Raw genomic sequence first — 13,176 nt, 5'->3', positions numbered from 1 at the left:
GAAGTGGCTTGAGGCTTATAGTGCTGACTCATGTTTGGTACTTCCTCACCTCCCAGATCTCTGCTCAGGAGAGTCGCAGGAAGAAGAAGGAATATGTAGAGTGTCTAGAGAAAAAGTAAGTGTCTTCTCCTCCCTTTTAAGCATCCTAACAAAGGTATTACTGGAGATGAGGGCCACTGGCCTGCGTACTGTCACTACTCATCCTGTTTGTGCCGTGCTGTCCACTCCACATGCCATTTCTGGGGGCTGGAATTCAGCTCTAGGCATTTCCCCCCAGAAGTGGCTGCATCAGCCCCAAAGCTCTCTCTCCCAAGCACAGTACTGTAGAGGGATGGTCCAAAACACGGCTGCTAGCAAAAGCAACGGCACTGCAATGCTTGGGCTGGCTGCCCTTGATAGTACCCTGTTCCGAGGGCTGTATCTGAGATTTCAGCTGGCTCCTTTTAATTAATTTCTGTGGCTCAGAGCACAGTCTAGTAGTGGTGACAACCTGTTTGACAGTGGAGAGTCCTCAGCATGCACCCTACTTTGGGGTGTTTGGGGTTTTAGTTCTAAATGTGATTCTCTGTACAGGTGTCAGGTTATTTCATGAGCCTTGTATGGGTTTCTTGACACGCAGATTTGGTTTGTGCACAGACCCCCCACCCCTCCGCCCCCTGCCCCCAGACAGCCTATCAGACCCTTGCAGCTCTAGATTATTCCTTAAAAAGCCCACTCACTTCTGCTTGCCTTATTCTGTTTGCCCCCAATATTCCAGGCCCCATGAGCCGTTGTTCGGGTAGCGTGTTTGGCGAGATGAATGATTCCATAGTAGAAGCTGCTGTGGTCTGTCTGATCACTAATCAGGGGCTTTGGAGTGCCGTTAAAAATGGTGGGGGGAGGCACAGATTTTCCCCACCATCTAATGGCCCTCTTCTTTCCCTCTGAGGTGCATCCCCCACCAGCACCTGACACTCCTAGTCTGTGATCTCCTATGCCCACCACCTCGAAATCTGAGTGAGCACGCTGGGTCACAGTGCCACTGAGGTTTGGCCCAGCCAAAAAGTGGTCAGGCCATGGCCCAGGCCCCCTTCTGGCTTTGCAGCCTATGCTAACTACAATGTGGATCAAACCAAGTAAATGACTTGTCAAGTACATCCCCAAATACAGATTCTTCTGACATCCTATATTCAAATTTTGGTCGTGGTAGGGTGACTACCACTACATTACGTGTGCATCTGCTCAAATCAGAAATCCCACATTTGCATGAACATATGGAGTAATTGTACATCTCACTGCTTTCTGCATAGGCTGTTATCTACTTTGCATATGGTGGATGCCATGGGAGCATGGACATTTTGGGGCATTAAATACAATCCCCTCATCCCTGTATGTAAAGATGATGACGCAAGTGGCTGATAGCCAGGAAGACGCTAAGGCCATGTTTGTTCCCCAAAGTCCCCTGCTTGAGCTTTGGTTTTTTCCTTATAATGTGAGCTAGGGCAACAGGGTCTACTTCTCTTCAGAGTTCCCGGTTTGGCTGGCTGGCTGTGCTGCAGTTACAAGTTTAAAGTAATGGGACACTATCAGGTTAGAAATAATCTATGCCATGGCCCTGCAGCCAGATCCATACAAGAGACTCACCGCATTTGTGTGGAGCCCCAAATGGGCCTCTCAGACACAGAAGCCAGTCCGCAAGGATCGAATTTCATGACCAGTATTTTAAAATAGCGCCCTTTCCTATGTCATTAATAACACCTGAGATCATTACAGTGGTCAGAGTCTTTAAAAGGCCTAATTAACTCTTCACTTTCTTCTCTAAGTGGAGAGGAATTTACTGTGAAAACAGATGAGTCAGTTTCACCTTCTGGCTCTTATGCCCTTATGGAATACAGTAGCTGTGTGTGTGAGCATGTCTCCCTCTGGTGGTTAGCCCATATTAAGGGTAAAAGTCTACCTCTTACAGATGATGGGATTGCTCCTCTAGTTTGAATGGCAGGGTTGTGTACTTTCAGTCCTGAAGGTCCTAGGTTCATCCCCACTCCTGGCCATAGTGTCTGTATGTACATAGCTGTTTATTACTCTAGCACTGTGCTGCAATATTTGGGCTACAGTGTAGATTTAAATTTTTAGCCAAAAAATGTTCATTGGAATTTCAAGTGTAACCAAAACACTTTTAGTGACCTTAGTTAGTACAAAACCTACAGTTTGGGGTTAAAAGTTTCAACCTGGCAGTGTCCCTTTAAGCACAATTTTTATATTGAATGGGTAGTTCAGAAACTGAACAAGGTTATTTCACGTGGTTGTATGTATTGGAAAGTCTTCTGTTTTATTATTGTCACTTCCATGGCCACTATTCTTCCCCCAGCCCAGCAGAAATTTCCCTTCAGCTGTTCCCCGTACTTTGCTGGATGCTTTCGCCATAGTAGTTACAGAGAAGAACTTGGAGAAAAGAGAGTGTGTAGGTTCTCCACTGCCCTCCAATGGCTAGAGCTGGTCACACGTTTGAGCCAGGGATTCTCTTTTCCTAATAGGGTGCAGCTAATGCAAATTCTCCTTTAGCTCAGAGGGTAGAGAGGCCAGAATTGTTCTAGTGGAAGGTCCTCTGTTAATGTTTTCCATGGCCCATGGATGTAATTTGCTGATGATGGAGACATCTATGTGGCCTTGCATATGTTACAAATTGTCCTACATGTAACATGGCTGTAGTGACTCTCCCAGACCCAGTGAGAGTCTCTTCCCAGGTCTGAATCTTGTAGCCACTTGGCACCATGTGAGTGAAACACTGCAAAGGAATTAATGTGCATTGAAGGGATTCAGTCTTTGCTCTGATCCCTTGATTGTTAGCATCAGCTGAGAACATGTAGCTGGACAGCACATGATCATTTGGCTCCTAAAGGTGGGAGCACATCTGCCGGAGGCTGAGGGCACAGGGCTGTTCAGGGGCTGGACTCTGATGGAGGACGGGGTCCAATGTTTGTCTCTTTTATGCAGCGTTTGTAACTAACAGGATTTGGGTTTTATTCCTGCAGAGTTGAGACTTTCACATCTGAAAACAATGAACTGTGGAAAAAAGTGGAGACCTTAGAAAATGCAAACAGGTGAGAGAAGCCAACCTCGATCTCTTCTGGGGTGGGCTGCCAAGGAGGGAGGCCAGGGGAGTGCTTGGAAGGAAAGGAAAGGCAACCCTCCCCCAATTCCTGGCAGAGTCTGGGCTGCTCAGCAGAGCCTGGTTCCCCTCCAATGGCAGCAGCAATTCAGCTGGGTTTGGTTAGAGAATGTGGAATGTTTGTGTTGGGTCAGCCAGGCAGGGGCTGTCAGCAGAGAAAGGGAAGGAGCAAGCTTCCTTCCTCTCCTCTCCCCACAGCCCAGAATCCTTCTCTGGATTCTGACTGTCACTCAAACCCCTCCACTCTTCTCCTTGTCTACATGGCAGCTCCCATGCAGGAGGCCCCAGAAGGCATGACACTCATCTCTCAACCCCCTTGCTCTGCTCTCTGAAGCACAGAGGGCTTTGGAGAAGGCCTGGGAGAAGACAAGGGCATAAGATACCAGTTTGGGATTTCCCTAGAAGAAAGAGCTAGGTTTACAAGGTGACTGGACAGACTGTAGGAACTTTCTCCTCATCTGACACGGGCATAGGTCCGATCTAACCCAAAGCAGCTCTCTCCAAACCTGACACCAGTGCATACCCTGTTATCCCCTGCAGCCTGACGGGGCCCTCTCGCTGTCTGGCACCCACGCAGATCCCATTATATCCCCCCCACTCCACCAAACCTGTGGGAGCTTCCTCCTTGTCTGACACTGGCACAGCTGCTTGCCCAAGGGAGTAAATCTCTCCTCTCAGCCCTAAAGCAGGCCCCTGGCTTCCTGGGCTGAAAATGTGGAGAGCGCGTGGGGTCTCAGTGCTCAGAGCTGGCAGCCTCTCCACCCCAGGAATTTGTTTCCTTTGAATCTATAACATGGAAGGCACATACGCATGCCATAGAAATAGGAAGCAGCATTTGGAATTGGAGTTAGCTCGGCCTCCGTTCCCTGTGCTTGTGTGGCAGAGCAAGAGCAGAGTCAGCAGCTAGGGACTGCCAGAAGTTTGGGGTGAGTAGGGAGGGCTCTCCTTAACGTATTCCTACGCACATGTTCCCTTTGTTCTGAATTCACAACCTCCTGCACATGCACTTAGATACACTCCTCACAGCCGCACAGGCTCTGGCAGCTGTACATGGGGATTCCTTTCATCCATGAGCCTTTGGTCAATGGGACAGGAACTGAGCGGTGACCCTATTAAACAAACCCATCTTCCCACTTAACCCCACCACCATGATTGGAGCTCACCAGGGGCTATTGTCCTCCCTGACCTCGCTCTGAGGCTCTTTGTCAGATTCTTTTTCTCTGATCCCCTGACGCTGAGGCTCTGACCCCAGCTTCCAGGTCAGATGCTGCTCTTTAGAGACCCCGGAGATGTCAGGCAAATGCCTTCCCAGCTTTCAATTGGTGTTTAACTTTTGCAACCTCATAGATGGTTGGGGCCTGCCACCTGCTGGAAAGATTGTGAACGGCAACCCATACCTCCCTTCCCAGCACAACCCCTGAATTTCCTCCATCTGTGCTTTTGAGAAGCAGCCAGGAGCAGAAGCAGCATTGTCAATCCCAAGCATTCAAAAGTAATGAGTCAGGATCCCATATTCATGTGATTGGCTTAAAAATCACGAGTTGTTACAAAATAAGAAACACTGAGTTCATTTTATTGGCCTTGTAAGCCTCTGGAGGTCATGTTTTCCACTTTCTTCTATGGCCATGCAGGCTAGAAACTAACTTTTAAAACATGAAATCTAAGATTCTCCTGGAATCACCTGACTCCAGGAGCTGGGGCTTTAAGAAAAACACCAACTACCACAAGACTTGCAATAAGATTGCAAGAGTTGGCAATGCTGCAGAGGGGAAATTACTAGGCAATTTGTAACAAGAAAATCTGGGCCCCCTGGCTACAGAGCCCAAGGCTCACTAATGCTCCTTGCAGCCCCCCCCGGAAAATTCCTTTGCCATGCCAGCTAAACAGTTCTGCTCTTTAGTAATATGTTCAGAACTGGGGGGCGGGTACATGTGAGGTAATTTAAACAAGACAGTGAGCCTGCTATGTGTCAGCCAGGGCAACCAGAGGAGGAATTATTCACTCAGCTCTACATTTGGCTTTGCCTACAGCCCCCTGCAGCGTCTGCCAAGAGAGATGAAGTTGAAACGGATCACATTTTATTTTTGCTTCCCTCTCAGCCTTATGCTCCAGGGGGTGTGGGTAGTGCTATGGGATGTGCCCCCCTAGGCAGGCCGTTAATCTGGTTTGGGCCAGACAGCCCTAATTTTCTAGGGTTTGTCCCCTGTCTGGTACCGAAACAAACCAGATGTGGGTTTGTCTGGCTTCACAGATGAGGGATGCCATTTTGAACAGCATGCTGCCCTCCCCCTGCCGGCGTGAGCTCACCCACCCCGTGTCTGTGAGGTCACACCACCGAGGGCGGGGTCATGCCGTTCCCAGAAGTACTGGAATCTCCTGTATTGTGGGGTTGTGGCAGTGGCCATACTATGCACCCCACCCTGGGTATTGGATGTATCTGGGCAGCCTGGATTGGAGTCCAGTTCTGGCTAAATCTGATTGTGGGAGATCAGGGCAGAGGGGGTTTATGTAGCAGGAGAAGAGGTGTCCTTCACCCAATTCCTTTCAGCTCCATTGCCTGCATCACTATCACCTTCATTTCTCTGCTTCCCAGGCCTATCTGGTGGGAGGACTTGGAGAAGTGAAGGAGCTCTTCTCATTCAGAGAAAAGCTGGGGTGGACATTGGAGAGTTCACCTTCAGTCTCATAACCCTCTGTGATTGTTCCCTCTTCATTGCATTGTCTCGTGGTTGTGTTCTCTCCTAGGACTCTGCTCCAGCAATTACAGAAGCTCCAGGCCCTAGTGGCTGGGAAGGTCTCCAGACCATATAAAATGGCTTCCACACAGACCGGAACCTGCCTAATGGTATGTGCCTCAGGCCCTCCATTCTTTATTGGCCATGATTTCTTTTGCACCTTTATCCATCACCCCATTCCCAGACAAACCAGGGATTGTTCCCTATAGCATGCTTCCAGCCTTGAATCACTAGTGGATATTATGCCAGTGTCCAACAAAAAGAGAGGCTTTATTTAGGCTAATTATTTCCTTGGAATAAAGGGGAGAAATCAAGCACACCGCCCTCTCTCCAAGGATCCTCAGTATCCTTCTCGGACCCCAGAAGAGCCTTTTCCCTGTTTCACTGCTTTATATTCCCCACCTTTGAGGCCAAATATAGGAATTGCCAGACCAGGTGGGACCAGGGGTTCCTCTAGTCTACTATCCCACCTCCAACAGTAGCCAGTGCTAGATGTTTCAGAAGAAGGTGTAAGAAACCCTGCTGTAGGCAGTTCTGATGAAATAACCTGTCCACAGGGGAAGTTTATACACTGAAGCAGGAGGGTTTATACCTGTACTGTATTTTTTATCCCCTCTAATGTCAGTGTGGATGTTCTCATTAACCATAAATGCCTGATCCTTTTTATAAATCCTACTAAGCTCTTAGTCTCAGATAGCTTGTGGCAGGAGTCCCACAAATTAATTCTGCACTATTTAAAAATCATTCCCTTTTACCTGTTCTAACTCTGTTGCCTTTCAGTTTCATTGAATTCCCCCTAGTTCTTTTATTATGAGAAAGGATAAACCGGAGTGTCTGATCTACCTTCTCTGCACCATTCATTATTTAACTCTCTCTTGCTCCTTCTTTGTATCCTCTCTAAACTAAGCAATCTCATTCTTTTCAATCTCTCATCATACAGAGTGTCTCCATGCCTTCACTCATTCTCATTGCCCAGCTTTGAACCCCCCTACAGCTGCTATTTCATTTTTTGAGAGTGGGTGAGTAGAACTGAGCATAGTATCCCCTGGTGAGCGTATGCCATTATAATGGCATTATAATATTTTCTATCTCATTCGTCATGCAAACAGCCTTTTCTTTGCTTTTTGTCAACCACTGCACATCAAGCAAAAGCTGTAATTGAGCACTGACAATGGTGCCTAGATCTTTTCTCCTGTATGGTTCTAGTTAATGCTTAATGCAGCAAGATGTATTAATAGTTCAAATTATTCCTTCCGACGTGCATTATCTTGTATTTCTCAACAGTGAATTTTATCCAGTATTGTGCTGCCTATTCATCTAACTTTGTTAAATTCCTCTGAAATACCTCAGTCTGCTCTAGCCTGCACTAACCACATCATTTTGTGCTACCTCCCTGTTTGCTCTTTTCACAGATCGTTGGTAGATTCATTCAACACCACAAGTCCTAGAATGGACACACAGGCCACGCCACTATTAACCTTCGGCCATGGGGAAAATTGACTTATTTATTCGTACTTTCTGGTTTTTTGCCTCTTGGATAGTTCCTGGTCCATGACAGATCTTGACCTCTCATCTTGTGACATCTAGAGTCATTTTCTTAATAGCTTCTTGTGCAGGACTTTTGTCAAAAGTTCTTTTGAAAATCCAAATAAATTAAATCAGTTCTCCCTTATCCACCCCTTTGTTGACAGAGCCATCAAATTCTAGTAGATTGGGAGGCTACACTTGTCTTACAGAAGTTGTGATGATTTCTTCCTAGTACATCAGGTGTTTCTGAATTTATTTTTAATCCTGCTTCAGGACACTTGGTACTGAAGTGAGCCTGTAATTCCTAGCATCTCCCCTTTTTACAGTTAGATAAAACATTTGCTAGTCTCCAGGGCTCCCATGTACAAGAAGATTTTAATGAGAGATTGCATACTTTTGTTAGCAGCTCAGCCACTTCATTTTTAATTATTACAATAGCCTATTGATTTTCATCATTCTACTATGTTTCAGTAATTCTAATTATGTCAAGATCTTCTTCCACTGCCAGACATGCTCATTCACCTATTCGTGCTTTTCATCTTCTCACATTCGTATAGACACCGATAGTTTTTATTTTTGACCATTTGCTTGTTTTTATGTAACTCCTTAATCTGAATTCTGATCAATCAACAGGATGTCTGATCTCAGGCTGTCACTGGTCCAGTTAATCAGTCATTTTGGTCCTGTCCTTTACTGGATACAGAGATATCTTTATTTAGCTGACATCCTTAGCAAATGTATTTGGCCTGAATGCTCCTCAGCACCTGTTGGCTTTTCCCTAGCTCCTGCTTTAAACAATGCCTCCAAACTGTATTCATTGTCTGTACCAGCAGTCTGGCTCCACCTCTTAGGTGTAGGCTCCTCATTCCCAAACTGTTGTCTAGTGAATCTAACCCCCTTCTCTTTATACCATCTCCCACCCATGCAATGAGACTCTGAAGTTGCCTGTCTAGCTTGCCCTGCACAAGGAGCTGGCAGTATTTCAGAGAAAGCAAAAGTAGAAGACATCAGACTTAATCCTTTCTCTTGATAATCTAAAATGAACAGAGTGAGTGACCCAGCTGTCAATCTGAGCACATGGGCTCCCACTGCTGAGGGTTTGTGTGCTGGGATCACAGCATTGTCTTGTGGCTGGCAGCGCTGATGTTTTTTCAATGTCTCACCCCCAGGTACTGGTGCTGTGCTTTGTTCTGGTCCTGGGATCCATGATGCCATGTCTCCCAGAATTCTCCTCCACATCACAGACAGTGAAAGCAGCTCCAGCACCAGACATTTATACAACCAGTAAAAGTGAGTCCGACATGACACATTCCTCTAATCCCCTGGAAGTGCTCCCAACCCCTCTCCTCTTGATAGATATACAGCAGGGAGAGCTGTCTCACAACAGTGCCCTGTCTATGCCTGCCTGGGCCCTGCCAGGGAGAGCTGTCTCACAGCAGTGTCCTGTCCATAGGCACCGACTCTGTGGGTGCTGGGGGGCTGAAGCACCCGTGGGAAATAGCGGGTGCTCCGCCCCCACTGGCAGACAAGCTCCCCGCGCCCCCACCCGCTCCTTGCCTCTTCCTCCTCCTCTCCTGAGTGCCATCTCCCCGCTCCTCCCCCTCCCTCCCAGCACTTCCCTCCCACCGCCTATCAGTTGTTTGGCAGCGCTTAGGACTTTCTGGGAGGGAGGGGGAAGGAGCGGGGTCGCAGCTCGCTCAGGGGAGGAGGCAGAGAAGAGGCAGGGCAGGGGTGGGGACTTGGGGGAAGGGGGTAGAATGGGGGTGGGGTGAGGGCAGTGCAGGGACAGGGCCAGAGGTGGGGGGCCAGGCCTGGGGGCAGGGGGGCGGGCGAGCACCCACTGGGCAGAGGGGAAGTTGGTGCCTGTGCCCCTGTCTGTGCCTGCCTGGGCCCTGCCAGGGAGAGCTGTCTCACAGCAGTGCCCTTCTCCGTTTGCCATTGTACCAAAACCTGACAGGTGCTAAAAGACAGGATGGGAGAAGAAAATCACGGACTCGTCTCCCCACAGAGCAGGCTGAGTGTACTCCAGGGACGCTGTGTATGTACGTAGGTGTTAGGCTCAGGCAGATTAAGTGGGACAGGCTGTGTTGGCGTGTGTGGCTTACAATGTGCTGGGGTGACTCTGTGCTGGACGGCTTATGCCCCTGGGTTCTGTTCCTGTTCTCAGCATTTTAATGGTGCTCTCTCCATTTACAGTTCAGTCCCGGAGCCTCCTGTTCTATGACGAGGGTGCTGGCTCCTTAGAGGAGGGCTACAGCTCCTTCCTCCCTGTGGAGCATCCTGTGGGCAGGGAGACTGATGAAGGGCAATCTGAGGAGCGGAGGCCTCAGGAGCGGATACTGGGCCACCTGGCCAGGGCCCACGAGACAGCCAAGTACCTGAGCAAATCCCAGCTGGGGGGCCCGGACCAGAACCAAACTGACCCAACTCTGACTCACCTCAAAGAGCAGATCCAGGAGAGGTAAGCAGGCTGGAAACTCCTCTCCCTGCCCCACCTACTCCAGGGCCTTTGTCTCCAAACCCCAAAATGGCGGAGTCTGAGAGGGGGAGAGCATCAGAGTAACCCTGTGCTCCCAGCAAGGGGAGCTCTTTGACACAAGGCTCGGAGCTAGCAGGATAGACAAGCTCCCTTCCTGTTTCTATCTCCTGGGAGTGCACTAATCCAGGCACTGTGGTTCCAGGGGGCTGATCCCTGCAGGGAACAGAGGACCACGTGAAGCTCCATGGATCAGAAGAGTGGGGTCTAGAAAGTGGGTCTAGAAAGTGGAGTTGCTCTGGCATAGCGACCAGTAGATACGAGGGGGCTGGATGGCTAAAGGGTTCCAACATTTTCAGGCTGGTCAGTGGCCAGGTGCAATGGGCTGGGACTGGGAGACTCCATCCTGATCAGTACAAACCAGTACCCACAGCAAAATACACCCCCTCTTATTTGGCCCTCTTTGTTCCCATTGTAGACAGTCTGAGCAGTGAGGCCATCACCGAAGGGGGCACAGAGATGGGATTGAAGTTTCCTCTCACTCCTCACCCTGCTGGGCAGAAGGGCAGATCAGCTAGGTGCAGATAGAGTGGGTGGGGAATAAAGAGAGAGGAAAAAGGGATCCCAGAGGAGTTCTCTGCTCCCAAAACTGAAATTAGGGGAGGTATGAAATTAACTCTCCTGGGATTGTGGAAAGAAATGGGCCCAGTGGGTGGGAAAGAAAATGCTGCCCTCCCTTGGCTAGGGTTGGAGTAGTGCCCATGGCCGGGAATAGATGGTAAATACAGCAAATCTGATTGCTGTCTTTTCTTTCCCACAGGGAGGCACGCTCCAGGGACGCAGCTGAATCTTTGTAGCAGTTGCTGAACCTCAAGGCCTCGTCCCTCTGGATGCAGACTCCCCTCCTCGCTGAGTGATTGAGGGGACTTGGTGGGAGAGGACACTGCATTCAGACACTCCCATGCTGGTCTTGAGTTCAGCCTGTCACTTCCGCACAGCCCATGTTAGTGCTGATCTCTCAGATGGGATTCACAGTGACTGCCAGAACCACAGATTGTGTCTGCCCAAGCCCTTCTCTCCTCCCCGTGTGAGCATTGCCTCTCCAGTGTGTGTTCACCCTGTTGCTGGGCTGGAGGAGGAGGAGATCTGTATGTGACCCCAGAGGTATCCAACTCATTCCCCAAAGCCTCCAGATACAGGGGCCAGTGCCCAATTCTGTACCCCTTGCTCATGTCAGATGCACCTGAAGGAAAGAGAGCTAAGTTTATTGCCTAGCTGAGAGGCTATGGCCATGGTAACTTTGAGGTTAGTCTCCTAGAGAATTTGGGAGTGAGATAATTTCCTCCCCTCACTCCATGGTTAATATGCTTCTGCCTCAGCTGAGAGAAGACCTACCTTGATCTAGTTGTCTCTTGATGGATTGCCCACGTAACTTCCATTCTGATCATCTGCAGAGATCAGTGCACAGATTTTGTGGGGAAGACCCCAGACTCTGATAAATAGACTTAAAATTCAGTCCACAGCTCCTGGGAAAGCAAAGCTCCCTAAGACAGAGTATGATCCTCCCTGCCCACTCCCCACAGACCCTTCCTTATGGAACGAAGTTCTCCGTCATGTGATGGTGGGGCCCCAGTATCCACAAAAAATGGAATAAATGAGGGTCACCAAAGAGAGCTGTGGGTCTCCACTCTCTAGATGCTGGCACCAAAGTTACCAAGCTCTTCACCCCTTTAACTCCAGACTTGCTGAATCTGGTGTTGAAACTGTCTCATCTCTAGCTCTGTGTCAGAGGCCTCACTCCAACCCAGGGAGGTTCCCCCCTCCCCACAAAATCTCCCTGTAGCTCCCAGATGCTAGTTTTGGTCCCTTTGCCCTACCTGGAAAGGCCCTGCTGGAAGAGTTGCATGTTTCCTTGCTCCTCTTCCTTCAGCTGCCCCTTGTTAAAGGAACTGTTCTAGGCCCAGTGCCTGGAGCCGTCCCTGAGACCACACCTGGTCTGGGTTGCCCTACTTTTGTAAAGAGGTGTTACCATGTCCTTGCCCGGTCTCACTCTCCTCCAGACACTTCTTTGGCTCATTTTTCTCAACCTCCCCCAAAATAATAATAAAAAGAAGTCCCCTCTCAACACCTTGCTGCTGCCCTTCTCTCCTCCTCTGTCCACCTCCTCCTCCACCCTGAGACTGCAAATAGGAGGTGACTCCCAGAGGAGGAGGGATGGGAAGGCTCTTGCTGACTTGTGGACTTCAAGTCAAGGAACCGGATGGGGCAGGAGGGCTGCCCTCACTTCCCTCTCTTCTCCGTTTTGTTTTGTTTGTCTCTTGGAGCCACTTGGGACAGACCTGGACATAGCAAACCCCAGCCATGATTCCACATGCACTCTGCCATGGGCATTGGAAGAGGAAGATCCTTCAGAACAACTCTGCTCCAGTCAAGGTCCACCCAGGACCCACTCACCAGACACCACTGCACCTCCCTTCCTTGTGCCCCACTCCACAGTACAGAACCACTGTCAGGTCTGAGTATACACTCTTCCCCCACGTCTCCTTACCGAACAATTCCACTAGGCACCGCCCACATGGGCCTCCCATTCACACCATTGTACAGAGACCAAGAGCAGAAATTGTTTGTACATAATGAACCTTATTTTGTATTATTGCTGACCCCTTAAGATATTGTATTTTGGAGACTCTCTGATCTTATTTTCAGTATTGTATTTTATTAAGAGTTAGTGCGGGCTTGGCCTCTATGAATTTCCTCCCTTTTGGGGACTCTTTTTTCCCCATATAGCCCAGCAGCTGCCTTTTCCTTTTTTTTTTTTTTTTTTAAATAACTTTTTTCCTCCTGTCACTTGCTCTGCTTTCGCTTTAGAGAAGCAAAATTAAAAAAAAGATGCAGCATCAGCACTTTGTTTGGGCCTTTTTTCAGGCGTTATCTTGCTAACTTGTATGTGCAGCATTGCCCCTAACATGCTCCCAGCTCTCCCTACATGCACAGAAGTCCCTAAGCAGTGGGATCTGGTGGTCAGAGCTGGCATCTGGGCGTGAACTTGGGAGTTCTGTTTTCACCTGAGCCAGTGACTTGTTTTGTAGCTATAGGCAAGTCACAACCACTGTTACTCCTGAGGACATTCTGTGCCAAGAAATGAAAAATTCTGCACACAAAATTTAAAATTCTGAAAAATTCTGCAAGTTTTATTTATCAATAAATAAATGCAGAGGCTCCAGCATGGCAGTGGGAAGCACAGGTCACTGGCTGTACAAAGGTGGGGAATCACCCTACAGCCCCCCACC

The 13,176-nt window shown here is 48.9% G+C and overlaps 1 protein-coding gene across 3 annotated transcripts in view; it reads left to right on the top strand.

The window, feature by feature from the left end:
- The window catches only part of CREB3L1 (cAMP responsive element binding protein 3 like 1), a 61,462-nt gene extending 48,491 nt beyond the window's left edge, over positions 1 to 12,971 (top strand). For 2 of the 3 annotated variants that reach the window (XM_039538849.1, XM_039538851.1), the window contains exons 7-12: positions 57 to 115; positions 3,012 to 3,080; positions 5,894 to 5,993; positions 8,580 to 8,700; positions 9,607 to 9,871; positions 10,707 to 12,969. In XM_039538849.1, the coding sequence (XP_039394783.1) occupies positions 57 to 115; positions 3,012 to 3,080; positions 5,894 to 5,993; positions 8,580 to 8,700; positions 9,607 to 9,871; positions 10,707 to 10,743 (651 nt within the window). In that variant the 3' untranslated portion in view covers positions 10,744 to 12,969. Of the gene's footprint in view, positions 1 to 56; positions 116 to 3,011; positions 3,081 to 5,893; positions 5,994 to 8,579; positions 8,701 to 9,606; positions 9,872 to 10,706 lie in introns of all 3 variants that reach the window. The other variant, XM_039538848.1, reaches the window with a different exon arrangement.
- Positions 12,972 to 13,176: the final 205 nt, after the last annotated feature.

The sequence above is a fragment of the Mauremys reevesii genome, linkage group 4 (genome assembly GCF_016161935.1).
Source record: "Mauremys reevesii isolate NIE-2019 linkage group 4, ASM1616193v1, whole genome shotgun sequence".
Taxonomy (NCBI): domain Eukaryota; kingdom Metazoa; phylum Chordata; order Testudines; family Geoemydidae; genus Mauremys; species Mauremys reevesii.
Note: the sequence above shows the minus strand (reverse complement) of the source record. Positions and strands in the feature narration are given on the sequence as shown.